The sequence below is a fragment of the Lepisma saccharinum genome, chromosome 13 (assembly GCF_977018435.1).
Source record: "Lepisma saccharinum chromosome 13, izLepSacc3.1, whole genome shotgun sequence".
NCBI lineage: Eukaryota > Metazoa > Arthropoda > Insecta > Zygentoma > Lepismatidae > Lepisma > Lepisma saccharinum.
This window is the reverse complement of record NC_139241.1, coordinates 38,568,878-38,592,389: the sequence shown is the minus strand read 5'-3', so window position 1 is coordinate 38,592,389 and position 23,512 is coordinate 38,568,878. Positions and strand designations below refer to the sequence as shown.

The 23,512-nt window shown below is 37.8% G+C and overlaps 1 protein-coding gene across 6 annotated transcripts in view; it reads left to right on the top strand.

The window, feature by feature from the left end:
• LOC145996924 (uncharacterized) overlaps positions 1–22,174 on the top strand; it is a 102,061-nt gene extending 79,887 nt beyond the window's left edge. For all 6 annotated transcript variants that reach the window (XM_083133493.1, XM_083133497.1, XM_083133499.1 and 3 more), the window contains exons 2-6: positions 8,980–9,080; positions 12,226–12,327; positions 18,178–18,264; positions 19,269–19,391; positions 21,545–22,174. In XM_083133493.1, the coding sequence (XP_082989619.1) occupies positions 8,980–9,080; positions 12,226–12,327; positions 18,178–18,264; positions 19,269–19,391; positions 21,545–21,625 (494 nt within the window). In that variant the 3' untranslated portion in view covers positions 21,626–22,174. The remainder of the gene's footprint in view (positions 1–8,979; positions 9,081–12,225; positions 12,328–18,177; positions 18,265–19,268; positions 19,392–21,544) is intronic.
• The last annotated feature ends 1,338 nt before the right edge of the window (positions 22,175–23,512 follow it).

The following is a 23,512-nucleotide window of genomic DNA, read 5'->3' as shown; positions in this document are numbered from 1 at the left end:
ACTCACCTGAAATATTACATATAGGTTTTTGTTCCTGTGCCTTACTTTCTTCCCTCATTCTCTGCACCTGCTACTTCGTTTGGAAAGTCAAATTTTTAATTCTTATTATTTAATATATGTAATTTTAAGAGTTCTTTGAATGTCAAAATGTCACTTTCAGGTGGCAACTTGTTCAAAGGACTGCTCAGGTAACAGTAAAATAATTCACATAAAAGTTGGATTTGTGAAGTGAAATGGAGAGCAGAGATCTTTCTTGTGATTTGGTGTTGCGGCTGTGAAAGTCGAAAAGATGTTGAAATCGGTTATACAGAGATATTGTGGGTCTTTTATTTGGAGAATTTTGTACAGTAAAATTAACTTATGAAAATTACGTTTATCGTTTAATTAAAAAGGCATACATTTTGGATTCGCTGCAGTTGTCAAGCTTGCTCGTGATTGACAAATGAACAATATCGCAATTGTGAATAATAGGAATGAGAAGATACTGGACCAGTCTAATTTTTACGCGTTCACGGAGGCAATTTTTGAGCTGATACGGTATGTTGCTTATACTAAATATTTTGTGGCACGGGATGAGATAATGATGTTATCTCGTCTTGTATCCAAAGGGTCCCGAATTGCAAATAGGCTTGCTAACTTTAAAGAACAAAATTCCCGGGAGATTTCTTCAGCCTTCAAACCCTTAAGGTTATAATATTCTGGAAGACTAATGAGATGAATATATATGAGGTGTTAACTGTTTGTGATCTTGCTACTGTGAATACAAAGTTCAATCAACTTTATCAAAACAATAAATATAGATACGTAGACCCTTCTGAAGCCGAACTTATATAATTAAGTATAATTGTGTGAAGTGAAATAAGGATGTTTCGAGACTATGACGCAACAATGCATTTGTTGTAGACACTTTGGCGCAACAATGTATTTAAAGTTTCTATTTCACCCTCCTCCCACTTACTTAAACAGTGACTCATCTTTCATGACTTATTTCCTATTGTTCCTAGTGGAGCATAGGGCCACCGTGAAGTATTTCCATCTTGTCCGATTCTTCGCCAAACTCTTGACCTCCAACCACGTCTTCTCTTGTTGCAGCAGCTCCTGCTCGATTGTCCTTCACCATGCACATCTGGGGCGTCCTCTCCTTCGTGCTCCCTGGGGGTTCCGATCCAAAGCACCCTTTTCTATTGAGCCATCCGGTTTTCTCAGGGTGTGCCCTATCCATTGCCATTTCCTCTTCTTTATTTGTTGTATGATTGGTTTCTGATATGTGATATCCCAAAGTTTCTCATTTGTAATTTTATCAGGCCACTTTATGTTCATGATCCTCCTTAAGCACCTATTCACAAATGTTTGTAGTTGGTGTCCTATTTTATTTGTTTGCTTCCAAGTTTTACAGCCATATAGTAAAACTGACTTAACATTTGTTTGAAATATCCTGAGCTTTGTTCTTAATCTAATTTGTTTACTTTTCCATATTGGAAACAGTGGATTGAAAGCTACATTGGCTTTGCTTCTTCTGCTCCTCTATTTTTGGTTATTATTGCTCCAAGATATTGACATTTTCCCACTTCTTCGACAATTGTATTACCTATTTCCAATTTCTGCTTTTTTGTGGCATTTGTTCTCATTTCTTTTGTTTTTTCCCATTTATTTTTAATCCGACTACTTTTGATTCATTTTCAATGTATTTCAATTTGTTTTCCATATCCTTGAAGGACTGCGAAAGGTGGCAAACATCATCGGCAAATTCGAGACCCTAGAGTCTATCCGTCATTTTCCATTGTATTTCTCTTCTTTTTTGTCCTAAGCTCTCCCCATTACATAGTCCATCACTAATAGGAACAAAGTTGGTGCTAACACTCATCCTTGTCTTACTCCAGTTTTATTTGTTGTTGGTTCCGATAGCTGGTTGTTGTCTATAACTTGACACTTGCTTCCTTCATACATGTTTCTTACCAGATTTAGTCTTTTACTAGGCATACTTGTTTCGTGAAGAATCTTCCACATTTTGCTCCTATTTAGTGAATCAAAAGCTTTCTCGTAGTCGATGAAGACTGTATATACCTAGTAGTGTTGTTATCCATTCTGCTGACGGTTCTAGTATAATTCGGAGAGTATTTATATGATCCACACATGAACTATTGGAACGAAATCCTGCCTGTTCCTTCCTTATAGCTTCTTCTATTGGTTTCTTTATTCTATTTAATAATATTATTGTAACTACTTTACTCGGAATTGATAACAAGATTATTCCTCTCCAGTTACTGCATTTTGTAAGATCTCCTTTCTTTGGTAATTTTTTGATATTTTACTGATTATGTTATTACTTATAATTTCATTAAACTACGCTTAATACAATAAATCTGAAATTCTAAGTCTTACGTTAATTAATGCCAATTTCACGGCGAGGCTACAAGAAGGCAAGAAGCTGGATAAGTAGCGGCTTCTGCCTATTTGCACATTCGCACGTGCACACCCAAATAAATCTGCAATGCAGTAATTTTTTTATTAAACTTATACACTGAACACTATCTCCTTCAAAACATCAAACGTTCCAAAGCCCAATCGCCCCATCGGCTTCGCATTACCAGTGCCTGCTGCTGAGATATGTTCGCTCGGAACACAAGTCGCCTGGTGCTCGTTTTCCGCTGTTTGCAGCACGAAAGAAAAAAGAAGGGATTCGCTCTTGTAGTTCGCAGGATTATGGACTAAACTCTCACTGCTAGTGCTGTGTTCACGATGCAGCAGTGTTGCAATCCCATTCCATTCGAGATCGTGTGGCGGAGTAGAGGCAGCATATATATCACCGTAAATCGAGGGTTATTATTATTATTAATAATAATAATAATATTGGAAAAGGGACATTTCACTGTAAATCGAGTTCTTTTTTTTAAAAAAAGGGACATTTCTATGGTATCTTCGCCCACCCTGTTCCGAGTTCGTTCCTCTTTCATTGCAAAGTGAGCATGATGAAAGTGGAAACTGTACATAGCGGAAGCAGAGACGAAATATTTAACGTTGTTGAATATTTCGAGGGAAGTTAGCTATTCGTACAAAGCGCGCAGCGACTACAATAATAAGACAGATAAAGCGGAAGGGAAAGACAAATTCTGAAGGGTAGTGTGGACTGAGTGAGTACTGCCATTTTCTTTAATACTTTTTATTTATTTTCTTGATTTCGCTTGAGTTTGTTGGTTTGGACAGTTGGTCGTTAGAAATAAACAACTGCCAGATAGATTACAACTGATTTTCTGCATGTGGTCGTTGGATCGGCTACCTTGTTTGAAGGAGTGGCTCAAGATAAAATTTTCACCTGGGCGAGATGGAATTTTGGCTCCCCCTACTTTCCACCTTCCTCCAATATAAATCATAACCATGTTATATATTTACGGTGTTAATGACGAAGAATAATAGCCTTGTTTTAAAAATACTATAATGCTGTTAAAGAACACGTGTATTGTAGGTATGTGTTTATTTTATACCTACATAATGACACCAAAACAACAATAATCTCCTAGCTTAGATGATTTTGCAATATACTTATTAAGTTATTCAGCAGTAGCTTCAATTAATTCTTGTCAACAATAAATCCAATTCTCTTAAAAACAATTAGTCACGCAGTCGGTGGAGACACATAGTGGTTCGGACCCCTCTTTAAATTGTAGATCATCTGTCTCTATTTGCTTTTCTGTGCATAAAGTGGACTAACAAATAAACTCACGTTTAGGATTTGGCTCTAATCAAGGAGGATGTCCCGGTTTGGGGCCCAGGGTACTCGCCCGATCCTGCTTGTTTCATGTAGCTATGCAAATGTAATTATTCTTGTTCACATTTATCAGTGGACCGAGGAGGAAAGTTTTTACTAATCATTTTGAAAATCGAGTGTTGAATTATCTATATCCAATAGTATCGCTCTAGTTTGTGATCGACGGAAAATTCGCCGCGCTATTTCAAATTTGTAAAAAAATATATTTTTTATGAAATAAAACTCTCCCATAGCCTCATTTTCAGTAAAAGGTATTGGGTTACTAATACATTTAGCATCATTATGGACTCAAAAGAAAGAAAAAAAGAGCGAGTATTCGAGAGGGTTATAAAACACTTCTTCTGGACGCGATGCTGAAGTGCACACTCATAAAGTCAGACCACGAGCCGCCACTGGGCTGGACTCAATCATAACTTCTTGCGCAACTGACATGGGTGTGACGTCAGAGGGCAGACAAGAACCAGATTAGCTTTTACTCCACGCGGAAAGAAAGATGTTTACTTCTTAGAAAGACCAAACCCTTTTGTTGCTTGTATTTTTTAAAGATCCTTTCGTTTTATTTCTGACTAGTATGATTGTGGGTTTTGCCGTTTAAGTTATGTTTAAAATGACGTGTCGCCGGCGAGTGTAAAAATAATGAGAGAAACAGTGACAATATTATTTTTCACAAAAAATAAATTGTTGTTCGTGCTTGGTGCGTTGCGTTGTAGAGAATCTTTTAAACCTAAAAACAGTACTATGAAGAAAAAAACCTGCGACAAGACTTCCAATTACAGAAAAAAATTAAATTCTCATTTTAGCTTCAAGGAATTTACCTCACGTTAGCTGTCTACCCGGAATAAACGACAGAAGCCAAACTTGTGAAGCGGTTGGTGTTGGATTTGCATGTTTGGATGAACCGAGGCGAGCCCTGTTAGAATGAAATTCCAATCAGTTTTGTGTGGGAGGGAAATGCATTATTACGAAGTTAGCACACTTCAAGAGTAATTTTTCAGGTCCGTTGACAGATGCAATAATATGTTGTAACAAAGAAAAACAACAAAAAAGTAAAAATAAACCTCCGCAAATTGGGTTTTCAATTTTCCTTTAATTTTATTATACCGGCACCATTGAACAACCATGATAATTCTAGCTTTAGATAATAATATATTTATAAATTAAGTTATGCGTATTAGCAATGATTCTTCTAGTAAAAAAATGTCTAATTCTGAGTTAACCAAAATAACATGTTTACATTTTCGCAACACCACTGCAGTTAAAAGAAAAGTCGGGACACTGATGGAGATGACTGGCCGAATCTAAACCAAATTCCCCACCCTTCTTTAACTAAACCTTTTCACTACTTGCAAATTAAAGGCTCATATTTTTACATATATATTTACAAATATTGGATAACGTAAACACTGGTCGTCCAAGATTAGAATGAACTTCTGCCTACTTAGGAGAATATCCTATACCACAACGTTAGTCTTCTTACAGTTGATAGAAGTTTTAAACACCTTCACTATGTCACTCACACAAACCTGTGACACAAAATTTTGCTCAACATAAGGCAACAACAGATAATTTAAGCTGTTTAAACGGGTATCTGATATTGCGCCATCTTAGAGAACACGCTTTTACACGAACAACTTTGTCACAGGAAAAACATAAAGTATCGTCAGCAGTGGCGGCCATGGACGTCCGCAGGGAGGGGCAAGCAAGGTATTTTTTCCAGGAGGGGAAAGGAGGCATATTTTTCCCCATAATAGTGATGCCCCCTCAAAAAACATTGTTTCAGTCTGAAATTATCATGTTCCTTCAATGCCCTTATAATAATTAACTGGTGGCGGTGATAGGATGCCAAAACTTGGGGTGCAAGGAAAGTTTACTTTCTCTTAGTAGACAAGGCTCAGCTCCAAGAGGCAATGTTGCGGATGCACGAAGTAGAGGGGCAACTGCCTCCTTCCCAACTAATCGTTGCCACTGATCTGCAGAATTTTAGAAAAAATGTACATGCCGCATTTGAGGTAGTATCAGAATCATTCAACCACATAAGTATGAGGGAGTGCTAATAACAAGAAATTTTCCGGAATGTTAATTACATTCAATTTGTTATAGAATAAAGTGGGAAAGTCCAATTACATAGTAAATAATGTATGCCCTATATAATTACTTGGAACTGTTATTGACATAAACATACTTCACTTTTCTTTAATAGTATAATATTGTTTAATATTGTCGATAATATTCCTCTACACTAAATTTCTAATCGACAGTATTAAGGGGGCAACTGCCCCCTTGCTCCCCCTTGCGCACGCCTATGATTTGAACCATCAATATTTGTATTTCTAACTGGATTTAGTTTACTTCAAGTTTAAGCCTTTCCAATCTGACTAAACTTTTGGAGGAGGCAGAACCTAACTAATGAAATTCCACCGCCGTATTGGTGTTCCCAGTGCGGTCCTGTCTCTAAGTAAGTGCTGTGCAAGTTTGTTGGTGTTATAGTGCAACACCCTGTATGTAGGGTGCCCTGAATTGATCTAAAATCAGGTTGCTTCCTTCATTTCCCAACAGGTTCGTTTTCCTTTTTGTAGGAACAAAAGGCAAAGAACGTGCAGGGTTATTTGCATTTAATTTAAAACGTAGTTTCACCAAGATATAAATGCATGGCAATAGATTATTATTTTCTCATCAGATGGCATAATTTGCTTTTAGTTTTGCTAATAACAGAAATTTCTAAGTTGTAGCACTTTACTTGTAAGTTTTTCTACTTTAGCGTACATTTCCATTGTCTCTCTTAAAGTGTAATGTCTTTGTAGAAAATGGTTGGTTGTCTTTGAATTTGTTTTCTTCTTGTTTCTATTTCTCACTTTTGAAGTTAGTTTTGACTGTTATTTTAAACAGGAAGATCTTCCTTATTTAAATTGAAATCCAGTAGCTGAGCGTTTAATCTTTAACTTTTTTGTCACTTGTGACTACTTTGAATGGCGAGGACGATTCAAGATCGAGTTAAATGACGAAGAGACACTCGGATAATTGCACTTATGCCTCGAAACAGAAGCTTTGCTTACCGTATTATAGATCGACCACTTAGCGAGCTTGGCCACTGAATGCCTAGAGTTTATATTATCATTATCATGATATAATTACATGATGAACAGCATTTTTAGGCAACATGACAGTACTTAGAAGGATAATAAAAAATACAATATAAATGCTCTGCAAATCTTTGAAAGGTACATTGCACTATCTATAAAATTCCATGTTGTCTTTTAAATATCATGATTGCAACTGCTTTGTACGGCGAACTAGAAAATTTGTTCACACTTATTTATAAAAACAACCAGCAATTTAGTTTAATTCCATGATATTCTAAAATTATGGCAGAAGTAGGGTTTAAGTCAACAGTCTTTCGTTAGTTCTAAAGAAATGGGCGTGTTTTCCTTGCCTTTGCTCAAACACATTGGAATACTAGTGCCCTGGACAGACTCGAACTTAGAACCTTCGGGGAGAGATCGCCTGACTTGAGAATGCTACTATGCCTTCAATCAACGAAACATGGGTTTCCGATGAAGAGCACGTAGTTGTACTATTCACCGTACGATGGCGAGAGCAGCAACTGTTGCTTCTGCCATCTGCAGGAACTTAAGGAAGTTATTTGGTCTTTGGCTATGAACGACCAAGTTGACATACGTATCAGTGTTGCCAGTGACAGGACATGGATGGCAGGAGGAGTTGGAAATATTTTCTTCGGGTTGAGGGGGTGGGGAGGGGGATAATCTCATTTAAAAAAAAAACACCTTAAAATACCTGCACATTTGTTGTTGAACAGAGCATTTACAGAAACTGCCACGACCTTTACTTGACATGAAAGGTGCTGAAATAAGAACAATTACAGTCACCCCCACCCCGAAAATTTCAATAACCTAGCAGAGTTTCGTACAATAGTTAAGAAATTTGGCAACGATGTTCACTTTGGCTTTTTAATTGACTTGAATTTAACTTAGAACTTACTTTTCTGGCTTTTTCATAATAATAAGTCAAAATAATGAACGAATTTGAGTATCGTCCATTTTGATGACTACTAACTAGTAATATATAATAACATTCCATTTCATTGAAACTCATCTATCGACACGCATAGAACGGCAGAGGTGGTGTAATGTAATCTTCCATTGATGTAACGAATTTCAAATTCTTGCAGTTATTTTAACGGTTAGTAAGTCAATAATTAGCTGTGGAATGGTGGTGACGTACTTGTGCAGTATTACCGAAATGTACACTTCATTTAACTTAAGAAGGCCAAGATGAAGATTGAGAGATACCGTTGAGATGGACCTAAAGGAAATCGGTAGGGATGGAAAAGAGTGTATAGATCTTGCGCAGGATAGGGACAGATGGAAGGTCTGTGTTGCTGCAGCCATACACCTCCTTCGGGTTTAAGAAGGCTAGGGAGTTAATTAGTTAGTTAATTAAATTTAATTACATATCACAGGTAAGGGACAATTTAAAAATATTAGTATTGTTTTTATTATTATTATAATTTGATGCCAACGACATCTCCCCGTGACGTTTGGTACCCCCCTCATCTCGGAGGAAAGTGGCTGAACTCAACACTGACTGCGTACGTTGAATACCGTTGAAATGTGAGCATTGAAATTGTTTTCTGAACCCCAGAATGAAACTGTCACAGCTTCACAACGTATTTGATTCTAGTTCTGGTTGTATATACTCTGTCCCATCTAACTTTAGAGGAAGGCCACGCATAGCGGCAGAGAAGGGAAGGGGGAATCGAGTGGGCAGAGCGAAGCAGTACACTCTGCTGCAAAGGCTGGTAACTGAAGTCGCTCTCCTCCTTCACGCAATCCCATCCCCTCTCACGTGTTCATTGGTAGAGCAGTCTCGTTTCAATACTTGCGCAGAGACTTGTTTTCGTACGCTTGCTCTAGAGATAACCGGGGCAGAGTATAGATATACGTATGCTATTCTTCATCAACAAATTTTACAGAAAACACAACAATGCGCTGGTAAGTAGAAGATTCGTTTTACGAGTTGAAATGGTTTCTTCCAATGGAGAGTTGGTTAGTGATACATTTCTAATGCTGTTATGATTACTTGATTTCGTCAAAAATAGTCGAATTTCTATGCACCTATAGAAGTACATAATTCCTTGATAGATTGATCATGCTGATTCTGATATTGCACTTATGTGTATGTATATCTTATTTCAGGATCATTAAGGATGCTGAGGGTGATCCTTATATCTGTGCTCATGTTCCTGCTCAACCAATCGATGACGTCACTGCTCAGTGTGCAGTCTGCGGCGGTTCAGGTGAGGTTACCTCTTTTGTTTCATTCTGTTGCAACCTTGCACTTTTGTGTACAGTCACCGACAATAAGAATGGGACGCCTAGATCCTGAAATACAAGTTTCCCTGCAAGGTGTTATGTGTGTTGCCTAACTCTACGGCGGTGGTAGAAGTTACCATTGAAAATTAGTTATTTAATTTATTTAATTTACAATGTTGCCACATCACTGCCCACTAGTAGAGTTGTTCTGGAGTTTGCATGCTATCTTTTTGCAGCTTATCTTTGTACCGTCAAACGGGCTTAAACTCGTCTTGTTTTTTTGCATATCTCACCGTTGTCTGTCAAATCCAGAGAGAGTTTCAACATGAATTATAGGTGAAAGTAACATGTAGTCCTATAGGAATTGCTACGTCCCGCGTAGCGGTGCACTTCACAAGCATACTTACCTTATAAGCTCAGCAGAGCATGCTGGATAATCCCAGGGTTCGGGCTGAGTTACTGCGTTCCTTCCCCTTGGATCCACAGGTGAAGTCCAATGACAACCCACGAGGTTGTCCTCCTGATGCAGGTATCGACAAGTACGAAATACACTTTCGAAATAAAGAAAAACCGGAATATGTTCAACTTTACGTTTATTATAGACACGCACGTATATCATGTAAGACTAAAATTACAATTCAAATAGTTGCGAACTGTACAGCACGAGATGCGTAAGCCTATCTTTCCCGTAACACAGTGTTACCAGACACAATAACCTTTTAATACTAGGAAGTTTGATAACAGCCAACAGTAATATATTAGAAATGTACAGTAATCTGGCACAGTGAATATAGGTATGTGGTGGCAACAATGCAATGAAAAGCGCGTGATCTTCTCACACCACAAGAGTTTAAATGAATCAACAATGGCTTTCAAAATATAAGAGAAACGAAGGGCGATTGCCAGAAACATGAAACAACGAATAGATATAAGGAATTTAACTCAGAAATTATTAACTTAGGCTTCACTAACTTGATTAAAATGAAACTTACAACAATCTTGAGAATAATTAAAAGCAAATGAAACGATTAATGTTGAAACTATGTAAATTGCTTAAATTTGCCGCTATTCATACTTGTAGATATGTGTATAATTTTGATTATAAAGGCGGCCATATTAGAAAATTGGTTGAAGGCATTAATATATTTATGAATATATATATATGAATCATCAATACTAGTATAGTATAATACTAATAATAATAATATAAAATATAATAATAATATAATAATAATAATAATATAAAACCACGAAGTAATGGCAAACTCGGGGTCATTACAGAATCCGCTGAAAAAATGCCAAGTTTGGTCTCTGCAGACAGGATTGAAGTAACTTCATAACACCTGCGGTTGGTAATGAAACGGCGAAATATATATATATATATATATATATATATATATATATATATATATATATATATAGAGAGAGAGAGAGAGAGAGAGAGAGAGAGAGAGAGAGAGAGATAACCCATCAAGGAGATAACTGCGTCATGTAAAACGTTAAATAGGAGCTTTTTGCCTATACATTCATTGCATACGAAGAAATGTACGTACAATGTGATTACAATTTGGTTAATAACGAGGAAGGGATATCAAGCCTGAAACACAGTTTTTGTACACAGGTAATACATTAATCAGCATTGTCACAAGCGTCGCATATGTAGTGTCTGAGTCCTTGGATCACATGTTGCACATGACACAAATCCACTTTATACATAAAACATACTGAAGCCAGTCACGCCCCTTGTAGTACGTGCTATACTGGCATTTGCATATTTAGGAAGACGCCCCATTGTTTATGTAGAGTCTAAATGCCATGATTCAAAGCTCTGAACATTTTTTGATGAGTAGTAGTATGATGAAATTATTGAAGGGACATTCACAATACCCAGGTCTGGATTCGAACCTGCGACCCCTGGTGTCGTAGCGCTCTGTGATAACCACTTCTCCACAGAGGTCGGCAAGTGTAACTCGAAAGAGAGGTAGGGAGAGAATTGCAACAAGATGGATCACCTGATATTGTTCGTCGATGAATTTAATGTACATATGCATATATTTTCAAATGACGAAATTGCCCATTTTGATGGTAATATAAGTGATAGAGAAGTAGCATCAGAATGTTATGCAGATCATGGGTGGCCAGAGTCTATTTCCGTTTCGAGGAAGAGTTGATGATTGGTAACGCTGGATGGTAAATGTTGCCACACTGTGCGCTGAAAGCAGCGATCGTTTGTCTCTGCTCGCCTTAACTATCAACGCACTTCTGCCCACATGCCTCATGTCGTGGACCCTGGTGTAGCTATACCACTTCCAAACCACGGCTTTTGTTATGATTTGTAAATCACAAGGATTTCATCACAGTTCTGTTTACTGGTAAGTAACGACAATGTCCACTTTTTGAAGGAGGACTAGGCAACGCTGCACGGTGAACGTTGCCACATCCTATGAGGGACTCAACGGCTTAAGATTATTTGCCTATATGTGCTTCTAACTCTTGTAAGAGAAGATTTTAGAGTAGTCGTTGGGTCATGTAACCCCAGTAGGGTTACCTGGCTTAGTATCGCTCTCAAGTGCTTGTGTTTTGGTCTTACACACAGCTGTTCTAGTTCTAATATTACAGCATATGGGGGAAGTAGTACTTTTTCCCATGACTGTACACCAAATAAACGAATAAATAATTTGTAAATCATTTCAGAAACAGTCACTGACCGAAGACAAATTGTATTTCTTCTCGTGATTTTCCTTTGCAACTAGAAAGATGTTACATTATGCGCATGAAGAAAAAAACAATAAATAAGAATCGTTAGGAAAATATTACTCACATATTATGTAAAACAAATATACACAAAATTGGGTTCAGAAGAGCTCAATGTGGTTAAATGTGATTTGACTAAGCCCCGCGACAGGTTAACCTTGCAGCAACTTTTCGCATATATAGACCCAAACGTGCACGCAGAAAATAGTTCAGCTGCAATACTGCGGATTTTCTCACTTTCTGTGATATGAACAGCTCAGCAGGTAAGGCGAGACTGGCACGGGGATGCTGGGTGCCGCTCTAGAGTGGATTGATACATAAAACCTGCTGCAAACTTAACCTGTCGCGGGGCTTAGTGATTCTTCTATTTTGCAGAACGTTTATCAGAGCCATCTGGCGAGAGAATCCAGAAGGTTAGTTCGACAAACAACCACCAGGCCAGGCTTCTTTCAGCTTGTGAGAAGATATTTCTCTGAGGTAAGGGACACGATTATCTTTTTACACGATATTTACTTCTGCTCTTGTACGTAAGTTATATCAATTAATTAATAAACAATTGTATAAACGAATAAATTTGTGGGCAGTGACATCTCACATTCTTGTCATTACTGCGCAGCTGGATATTATCCAAATAGGCTGTTTACTTGTGCTGACATAACAGTACATAAGCGATATGTGGGTGCCGTAAGGGGATATCAATTCTCTGTCTGGATGTTAGCCTAATTGTAACTTTATGTTTTACCTTTATATGAGGGTGAAACTTTAACATCATAAGCTCTGAGTATTCGCTATAGCTTTAGCTCAAAATTTCGTATCATTGTGGCGATATTTATGTCATTTAAATGATTAAAATAAACAATTGAGAATCAGTATTGGTACAGAATAGCAAACTCTTCTTTATCTTATGGATACGGTTTCGCAGGGGTTTTATACGCTACTGTAATCTTCTTTCTGTGTATAAATGTAAATGAACCAATAAGTCTCTTGAGCTGAAGAAGGTTGCATTAGCAAACGACGATGTGCTCAGGAAAGGGATAAGTGCAGGCCGATTTGTGGAGGAGCTCTGTGCGAATTATAAGGTGAAAAACACTATAATCATATATGGTTACTGATTATTATAATAAACAATGTCACATTGTTTATTTGGGGGGGAGGAGTGAGGCATCTCAAATGAAACGAAATTCCTTTTCTTTTTTTTTGAGGACACATTAGGAAATGTCAAGGAATCCGTGGCACCCCACGTGCGCACGTCTATGGTGACATGTGAGGTGTCCAACGATCATACGGCGTAGCAAGCAACATATTGTTGTGCTTTAATGCGTTTCTATACCTAGATGTTTTACCTCTATTAATAATCCAGCCCTCGCTCACAAACTTCGGTATTTGTGGTGAAATCTGCACCACGCTCCGGCCATCCTTACTGCCCAGAGTTGTCCCGTCCCTCCCATCTTGCTTGTCACGTATCGTCTCAAAGTTAACTGTCGGGAGCAAGAGACTCAGTTTTATTTCTTAGGGCTTAGTGGATTGAAAACACGGTTTCAAGATTAGTCACTTTATCATCAGTTTCTTAACACACGTGACTACACCTAACTGATCTTTATTATTACAAAGTTCACAAACGCTCAATAGATGGCAATACAATATATACATATCAAACACATACATAGAAAAATATCTAAAATGCAAGGGTATGTTTCTGGAAACGAAAGTTACAGATTATTATGCATTTTTTAATGTAAATAACGCATTTGTATATAATGTTTTAATTAAAGTCCTCTGGAACATGCAATATATGATGTTTATGCATGAGTCTTGATTCTAAGTATGTATTCAATAAATTCAGTAAACTAATGTAGCTACATTGTTAGTAATTGAAACTTCAACCGCTAGATATATTTATATTATGGTCATTTCAGCACACAGGCTATATTTTCCATCCACACTATACGGGGATAAGCCCCTTAACTAAAACAAAATTTAGGACAGGTCCCTGACTAGAAAACAATATTTGTCCGTTAAAAAAAGAATTGTTAACTCAATTTTTAAAGCAATTTATTCATTCGTTACTTGAAATGAACTAAAACCATACTGTCTCTGAGGACTAACTTATCCTTACCTATGAAAAGCTGAGGCTGTACGGGGTCACGCAGAAGGACAAACATAGGACAACACAACTCCACAGAGGATTATCCTGGCCGTGGGTAGTTGGCCTGTAAGAAGCAGTTACCAGGGTGCACTCCGAGAAGTGCGGTTGACTCTGCGTGCCTTGCCAGGAGGTCACCCCTTGCACCCCGCAATTTCTTGGCGAATTTGCTTAGGAGGTCTTGTATATTTTAGCTTGATGGTGAAAACAAATGTTATCGGATGAAAATGAATATGTTCGGACAGCTAATTTAATTGTAATAAAGAAGTGGATGTTTATTCTATGATGTAGCTCCATACCTTCGATGACGTTTCGACCAACATCCCTGCCACAAGGTTAATTTGTGTCACTTTTGGCTAATTTGCGAAGATGTTGGCGAGGTGTGGTTAGAAAAAACCTAGTTGAAGTTGCTGTAGACAAACGGCAAGCGCGTCAAGGATAAGCAGTGCATGGGTGTGTAACGTGATATCTTGCCTACCGGCTGTGTGATTGCCCAGGGTGCGCGGCGCTCAGTTCTTCTGTAGTTTGTGGACGAAATGAACCGTACATCTGCGTTCCGTCGGAAAAGAAATTAAGTGTGGAAGTGGAACAGCGTATCAATGTGAAGTTTCTTATCAAACTCGGAAAATCCGCCACAGAAACTTATGGTTTGTTGAAGGAAGTGTACGGAGATGTGTGTTTATCGCGCACTTAAGTATTTGAGTGGTTTCAAAGGTTTAGAGAGGGACGAGAAGTGATTGCGAATGACAAGCGTCCTGGACGGTCTTGCACGTCAAAAACGGAATCAAACATTGCAAATGTCGGTGAATTGATTCGAATTGTGTACCCGAAGGTCCAACTCTCAACCAACAATATTTCATTACAACCCTTGGTGGGCGAGTAAGAAGACGACGACCTGATTTGTCGAAAAGCAAGTCATGGATTCTTCATCAGGACAATGTTTCTGCCCACACGGCATTGTCAGTCAAGGCTTTATTGGCCAAGTATGGGATCCCAGTGTTAGAACATCCACCCTATTCGCCGGATCTAGCTCCATGCGACTCTTTTTTTATTCCCGATGGCCAAATCAGCCTTGAAATAACCAGATTTAAGACCTTAGAATGTGTGAAAAGAAAAGCGACGGAGTTCATGAACAAATATTTCGGAAAATGATTTCCAGCACTGTCTCCAGCAATGGAAGATTCGTATGGAGCGGTGTATCGATAGTGCAGGGGAGTACTTTGAAGGGGATAATGTTCATATTGTACAAAATAACCAATAAAAGATTTTGTAGCAACAGTCCGGTTTTTTCTAGCCACGCCTCTATGATGAAATTGATGAATGGACACTCACAAACATCCATGCCCAAGACGGGATTCGAACCCGGGACCCCTGAGGTGTGGTAGTGCGATGTGCTAACCACTCCGCCACAGGAGTCGGCACCGAAAACTAAATTATGCCGTGTTAAGCAAAACTATTGCTTATTACGGTGCGAGGATCCAGATTCTCTTAAGACCTCTATCGTGGGCCTTAGGAACTCCAAAGGATCTGTTATGAAAGACAAATAAAGCTGCTTTTGAGACATACTTGTAGAAAAATATTTCCCTCATGAGGTAATATCTGGAAATTCATCCACGGTGATTGATGTTATGGCTCTCATTCAGATTCCGAGAGTAAATAAAGAGGAGTCAAACTTTAGTGAGATAGTTGTATCTACCTTGCCCATGGCTTTGGGGGAAGGAAATAGGAGTCCAAGAATCGATGCTGTTATCGATACATATAATGAGACGTCTATACAGAACAGTGAAAGAACAATCAGAGGGAAAGGACTTGGACATTAGACACATAGCATCCCATTTTCCCTGATTGTCCGAGAGTGGAGGAAATTCCTAACTCACGTAATGAATAACACAACTCTCATTTCTTGTTAATGAATGTAGGAAACCAGAGCACTTCGTAAAACGTTTGAACAAAACTCAGCTAAAAATGATATTCCACATAAAGCAAGAATAGACATGCTAAAGAAGAATACAAATTGACACGCATAAATCTCTAAGGACTGTAGAACTTATACTATATCCCGGGAAACTCTGGAGCGATGCCGAGCAAGAAAGGGAGAAAGTACACGCTGCTGGAAATGCTGGTATCTGCAGTCGCTTTTCCACCCTCCACGCAATCCCGTTCCCTCTCGTCGAACTGGCTCGAGTCACTACTTGCGCAGAGGCTTGTTGTCGTTCGCATGCTCCAGAGATTCCAGGGACAGAGTATAGAAATTCGTCTGTCTTGATATTTTTCACGTTTTCTCCTTCTTCAGCGCTGCTTCATGTTAGTAGAAAGTTACGGCAAAACGTATAAATATAAAAATAACACATGTAATAATAATTAGGTGTTACTTTTTTTTAGTATGAACCTAATGTATTCTTAACGTCTATTTTATCCCCGTTTCTTCTAAGGGAAGGTAACTTGAAGTTCTGGGCGGTAATTGCCCCCTGCAAGTACACTTGGCCGTCAATTTTTGCCCCCCCCCAGAACAAATTTCTGACCAAGGTTGGGGGAGAAATGCCCCCCCTGTGGTTGCGCCACTGGTTTCAGCAAATGTCTCTTCTCTGGTTGTCTGGCAAACTGAAGAACAAACAAGATAAGCATCTAATTTGTTTGATATCAGTCTAGGCCGTTTTGGATTTGTACCTTCTTCCATCTCACCTCCACCTTCAAAAATGTTCAGACCTACTTCTTTGTCAACACCCACTATTCCATTCCATTTTCTGTCCCAAGTGTTTTCGTTTCGCTGGGACTCAAGCTACTAAATCACTCCGTTGGCTACACTGGAACTTTGAGCTATTGAGGTATCAGCTTTCTGAAGTGACTGGGGTAAAGCATTTATGAGGGGGAGATTTTCATAAAATACTGACAAACATACAATGAAATCCAACGATTTTATAGCTGAAAGCAGGCCTTTGGCTTCAGGGTTTTTTTAGATTGTATTAAATCATACGCTGTCGCATTGAGTACAGCAGCAAGTGCAGGATAATTTCTCTTGACACTTAAAACTGAAATAGCTCTGCAAGACCAGCGAGTTTCGCTCAACTTTCATGAGTTCCAGGGCTAATTATATTTAGCTCTTTTTGCACTTCTTTGAATTCAGCATGGGTGACAGGATAGCTAAAGTATTGGTACAAACACTGGATGGCAGACCTTGCATGCTGCAACAAGCACTAAATTGACTTTATGAGCCAAGCAATGAACGTACATTGCATAAGGATTACTTTCCCTAATGATAGATTGTAAACCATTCTTAACTCCAGATATCACGCTGGCTCCATCATATGACTGTCCTACCATCAAAACATTTATATTGAGTTCCTCTAAATGTTGCCGATTTGCGGTATGGTTTCATAACAAAAGTGTAATAACTGAACTTCATCATATGTTATTTTATTTGTCTTTTTTAAGTTGGGGGGGGGGGGGGGCAGGCCCTCCCTGGTCCCTCCAGAACTCCGCCTATGAATATGCACCATTTTCTTTATTGCATGCTTTAATACGACGCTCCCAGTTGCCTAAGATGTCTGATAGTGTGCTGGGTTTGATTTAGGGAGACGCGCCTGCGATCCTTTGAGGTCGTCCAAGATCTTAATTTCCTTAGCGTACACGATGGACTTTAGTGTTGCCACAAGTAAAAATCCATGGGTGTTAGGTCTAGCGACCGTGGTGGCCATCCAATATATAATCTGACTTTTGCCTCACCCTGTACATTACAATCTTCAATTCGTAATCGAATTTTGCAACCGTCAACAATATCTCGCTGGAATCAATGTACAGGTGTGCTGCACAACAAACTGCCCTTTTTTATTTTCCTGTTTTCCTTGAATGAAGGGTTTTCTTTCGATCGGATTCGTTGAAAAATAGGATGTAAGGGCACATAAGTATACTGTGAATGGGCGCTGTAGATACACGTAGAGTTGGATTATTACGGGAACATCTCCAGCTTAGCGAGACTACATAGAGCGATGAGCGTTACTAATAGGTACTGGGCTGAGATGACGTCAGCGACTCGCTTGTTGTATGGTAGGTTGAGGAGTTCTGACTCTCTCCCAAGCTCCACATATAGAACAGCCAGAGATGTTACGGAAATAATATATCTCTACACATTTATTTCACACAACACTCTTAAATTTATAATTGAAATAAACTTTTTTTAATTTCAGAACGCCAACGACACTAACCAAGCGTATCACGAAATTACGAATATAATTTCCAACGCATTTTCACCTCCAAACCCCAGGGAAGGAAAAGTAAGTATTAATCCATTCTATAATTGTGGTATAAATAACTATTTCAACTGACGGATATCATTTTGTAATTGTTTATTTTCATGTTTTAATCATTGAAATTAAATCTGTATGCATTTGATAAGTTCCCATACTCATGTTCTGAGTCTTCATTACTGCTTGAAAATATATTAATATATGATGATTTGGAAACTGCGTCCAACAGTTTAATAGAGACTCTAAAGCCAATCAGTTTATGCTAGGTGGAATGCAATTATAGAGAATGGCACCACTGATCCGCGCAAGAGCACACGTTCCTATGGAAAGTTGTGCCTCCTCCCCATAGCATCATAACAAGCAAGTGGAAAACTGACTTAGTTTGAACATAATTCCCAATATGTGGATGAACTACAATATTTCTAATACAGCACCTAGCATACCCTGTATGCAGTGTGTTAACTTTTGAAGAAAAATATTAAGTGAGCTCGAACACTTAAGTACACGTTCACAAAAAAATCTTCCCTTTCATGTACACTAAGAATGCATTCTTACTTTTTTATACAATATATTTGTTTTTTGTGGAATTCAATAAGTAATGCACCACAAACCATGAACGAATTATTGTGTGGGCTTGCTCAAGTATGGGATGAATTTGACTATCGTGTGGATGCCGTGCATCCAAAGGTGAGAATATTGAGCATTTGTAAAAATTGTGTAAGTAAAACTTTATGTTCCAACATGCACTTTACAACTTACTGCAAGTTTCTATGTTCATTGGTTTCATAAATATTATTTCTGTTGTAATACGACATATTATTGTGTAGACTCGAACCTCACGGGCCCATATAAGTAATATGGTAATATTGTGATACTGTCATTTTGCGACTCCTGTGCGCAGGTCTTCTTGTAAGAAGGTATTGGTCGGCCGCTTGTGCAGTCACGCAAACTTATGGGTTATAAGGATACAATTGACTTTCAATAGAACGTTTTTGAATTGACCTATGTTTAAGACTGAGGCAACATTTCAGGACTTGAAAGATGATTCCGTGCAGGAAGAAAAATTGGACCCGAACCAGATAATGGGGTTCCTGAGAAGATCTTACAGAGGACTTCAGAGGCTATTTAACCGACAATTCAGGGAAGCGATTAGTGTAAGTAATGCACTGTTAATTCTTGGAAAATCTTCCGTTTCAGCGCTACAGTTTTCAGTAGCTCTGAACTTAATACCTTTCTTTCATGCAATAACAATATTATCTTTAACATACAGTAAGTTACTAAGAAAGTAACCTTGTTGCCACAGTTACTTTGCTTCCTAAAGTAACTCGCAGAGGGGTATTCTAGAGTCGCTGAAGCCAAGAGCGCCCAAAATATTGTCAATTGAAAAATATATTGCAAAAGTTGTCAATTTTGATAAGATATCAAATGACACATAAAATGTTGGTGTTTGTAGCTTCGGGCCTGGTGGTCTAAGATGTCAACTTAGCACAGCGCATTAAGAAGCTAGCGGTCGCTGGTTCGAATCCCGGGTAATACATGGATGTTTGTGTAAATCCGAAGATCAGAAAATAGAGAATTCGGAAAGACTGACATAGTGGAAAACTAAGAATGATAGGGGAAACTACCGCTTAGGAATTTTCCTTTAAAAAAAAAAGTCGGTAGGGCGTCTGACTGGCCCGGGAGACCCGGGTTCAATTCCCGGGGTGGGTGATCTAAGATCTGCATTTTTCCTGTCTCGTCCCCGCATAAAACGGCTCTGGGGCACACACAATCTCAAATCAGATTTTAAGTGAAAAACATAAACACATTTTAAACAAATAAAATCTTTGAAATATGTTTTGAGAACTTATTTTTAAGAAAAAAGTCGATAAGGAAATTCCTTAGTCGCCAAATAAAAGACGTTGTGTCTAGTAAGGTCGTAAACAATAAACTTCTTATTTAATTAAGTATGAAAATTCCTCATGTGGGCTATTCGAGGTTCAGATTATTTTTCGGTTATCCAGGCCCCAGTCTTTCCCGTGGTGGCCACGCCGCGCTCGGAAACACAGCATTTTATTGTAAATTCAATTAAATACATTGACATTAACAACAGTGTAGGTTGAGATCCAGAGCAAAATTATTTCATCCAAATAGTATTGAATTAGGAAATGTTTTATACACATCTAGGCGTATGTTGTAAAACTCGAATCACTAGTTTTAACATGCCAACCATTTTATACACTCACACACATACAAGATATAGCATACAATATTTAGAAATTTTCTGGACGTGGAGGGTTCGTTAATAACGTTTTGCTCCATGACATCTCGAGGCAATTATGTTTTTTTTAATTGCATTTGTACGTAGCTACACATATTCAAAGTTACAAAATCCATGAACCTTTTTTTGTCCATACAAACATAGAGTAAAAGCTAACCAAGGTTCGCTATTTGTAAAATTCACAATTCTGAACAAATCTCACGTCAAAAATAAAAGGTATGCAACTGTGCACACAGCACAGCTTCATAAGTGCATATGATTTTAAAAAAAAATGTTTTTGTTTTGTTTCCATTGTGTTATGTTTTTACTCTTACCATTGGAGCTTGAGTTTTTGTTCTACGTCAACTTTATGCACAGAAGACTAATCAGGACAGGGCCTGCACTTTAAAGTGGGATCCGAACAGTGACGTAGAATCGGGGGGAGGGGTACAGGGGTACATTATATTCCCCAAATTTTTGAAGGGAGTACAGTACCACCGTAAACCGTAGAATATCTCCTGTACCCCACTATAATAATTTGAAAGTCTAAAGGTGCTTGTGTAAAAGGAACCTATTTTCTAATTTTCTCGTAGCCCAACACAAAGTTTATACCTTATGATTATAAATATTACCTTCCTTTCCAAAAAAAAAAAAATCAAACCACTGTAAATCTATTCTTTGTATATTGTGGAACTCTAAGTTAATTCACTTCATCTTTGCTCTTGGAAACCATTTTGAGGTTTCTTGAACTGTCATCTAGTAATGGTATGCAAAAGTAGTAATCTTGTTTCTTCTTCTTTCGTTGCTTTAGTATGTGTTCGTAAGCTCTCTGAAGGCTTACATTTCGACACTTGCTCAGGCACAATAATATTTCACTGTATTCTCGTCAAATGCAGTTTGTTGTCTTCAAAATAGAACTTTATAATTACTTCATGTTTGCACCATTTTATCTAAATCAACAACATCCAGACAATACCCTAAAGCACTGCATCGCTTATCGTACGATACCTTATACTGTCTTAAAGATTTAATGAGTAAGATATAAATAATAGATCATTTCTTTTTCAGCAATCTTCAAGAAACGTCGACAATTACGTGAAGGAATTTCGAGCAATCGTAACACCATATTTAGCCGACTCACGGCGCTAGTGTATCCACTGAAATAGTATGATACTACAACATTAGGATGTAATTACGTGGAAAGTGAGTCTTGTGGACATTCCCAGAGGAAGTTATTGTTGACAAGAACAGAACTTGATGTTTGTTTTTAAGTTAATGTTTTGTAGAGTCTTCTTGAAACAATTGAAGTTTAAGTAGAAAGAGAGATTACTTAATCTATACTCAGGTCGAAGTTAAAAACTATTACCTCGTTAAGTGGAGGAATGTATCTTTTACGTCCTCAGCGATCGTCCAGAAAGCCAAAAAGTATGATGAGATGTTCGTTGTGAAATGTTATAGATTATATACTATTTAATTACAATAAAAGCTTTGCCTTTTTTAACATATTATTTTGTTATCTGGATGTGACTGTTTCTATTATTGCCTTAGCATCTCTTATTACTTATAATTATGCAAAATTTTTAGTATTTAATTTAGTACTGAACTATTTTTTTTAAATCTCATGGAATTTATACACTTTCTCTTGCATTTGGTTCTTAGTACAGTCCCGTAACTAGGATGGTGTGTTTGATGGTTCAAAATTGGATATATTTGCTAATAATATATAATTTTATATGGCTTGTAAATTGTATATTATTTTCTATATATTAAAAATATTTATGAAATAATGTATTAACACATGCACATATAATTTATACACAATAAGAACGTTGCATAGAAGAGCCTAAAGCTGCATTTCTATCTAATAAGTACGTACATACATACAGAGCACAGCAAGAGGGTATTTCAGTTATTTTAACAAGCTATAATGTGAACAACGAAGTGTGGAGTGTGCGATCAATCTTTATAAAAGGTCTCCTCGATGGCGCAGGGGTAGCGTCGTCGCCTTGTAATCAAGGGATCCCGGGTTTGATACACGGTGGAGGTACAAGTTGTTCTGATCCCACTTTAAACAGTAGGCCAAGTCCCGATTAGCCTTACTGTGCATAAAGTGGACTTAAAACACCAAATGAATCAATCTTTATAAAATAAAAGATTACACATGGACTATTTTTCTAATATTTGCAAGAGACTATATATATCTGATAGGTAAAGAGTTTAGACGGATTGTAATGTTCATGCAAAGTTTTCTAAATAAATAATTTGAAGTTTTATTTTTAAAAAAATAGTAAAGAAAGTCTCCTTCTAAGACATAGAAATTGTTTAGTGGGCACATGAAAGTGAAGAGGGGACAGTGCTCAACGTGCCCCCCCTCCCCTCTTAACGACGTTCCTGCTTTTGTACTTGTTACTTAAAAATGTAACCACAGTTGACTTTCGCAGAGCGTCCATAAAATGTTTTTTAAAAAGGGTTTATTGTTAAAATTCTGTTAAACTGAAAATGATTACCAAATTTTATTGAGGTTATGAAGTTGGATTAATTTTTAAACATTAGCTATTGTGAGAAATAATATACCCAACTCAAACGTGTAATAATTATACAGAGCAGGATATATATGATTAAGGTTGACTTAAGAATAAAATTTGGAACATTAATTAAGCAATATTTTTTAATTAGATAAAGCGTAAGCTAATTCTAGGTTATTATTAAAATTTTGGTGGACACTTTAATGTAGGATAGCCGCCCTCCATAGCGGATTGGTTAGCACATGATGCTACGACGCCAATGGTTCCGGGTTCGAATCCCGGACTGAGCATGGATGTTTCCGAGTGTCCATTCTTCAATTTCATCATATCATCATATCGTCACTCATGCTCATCTTAACAAATTTGCCAAAAGTGGCACAAAAGCGAAATTAAGCAAATCATCAATCAATCAGTCACATCATAAAATTGTGTTAGAAAAGTATTTGTAAACACAATTCACCAACAATACATATTTTTGGTACTTTCCTGAGCGCTGGGGGTCAATGTGAGG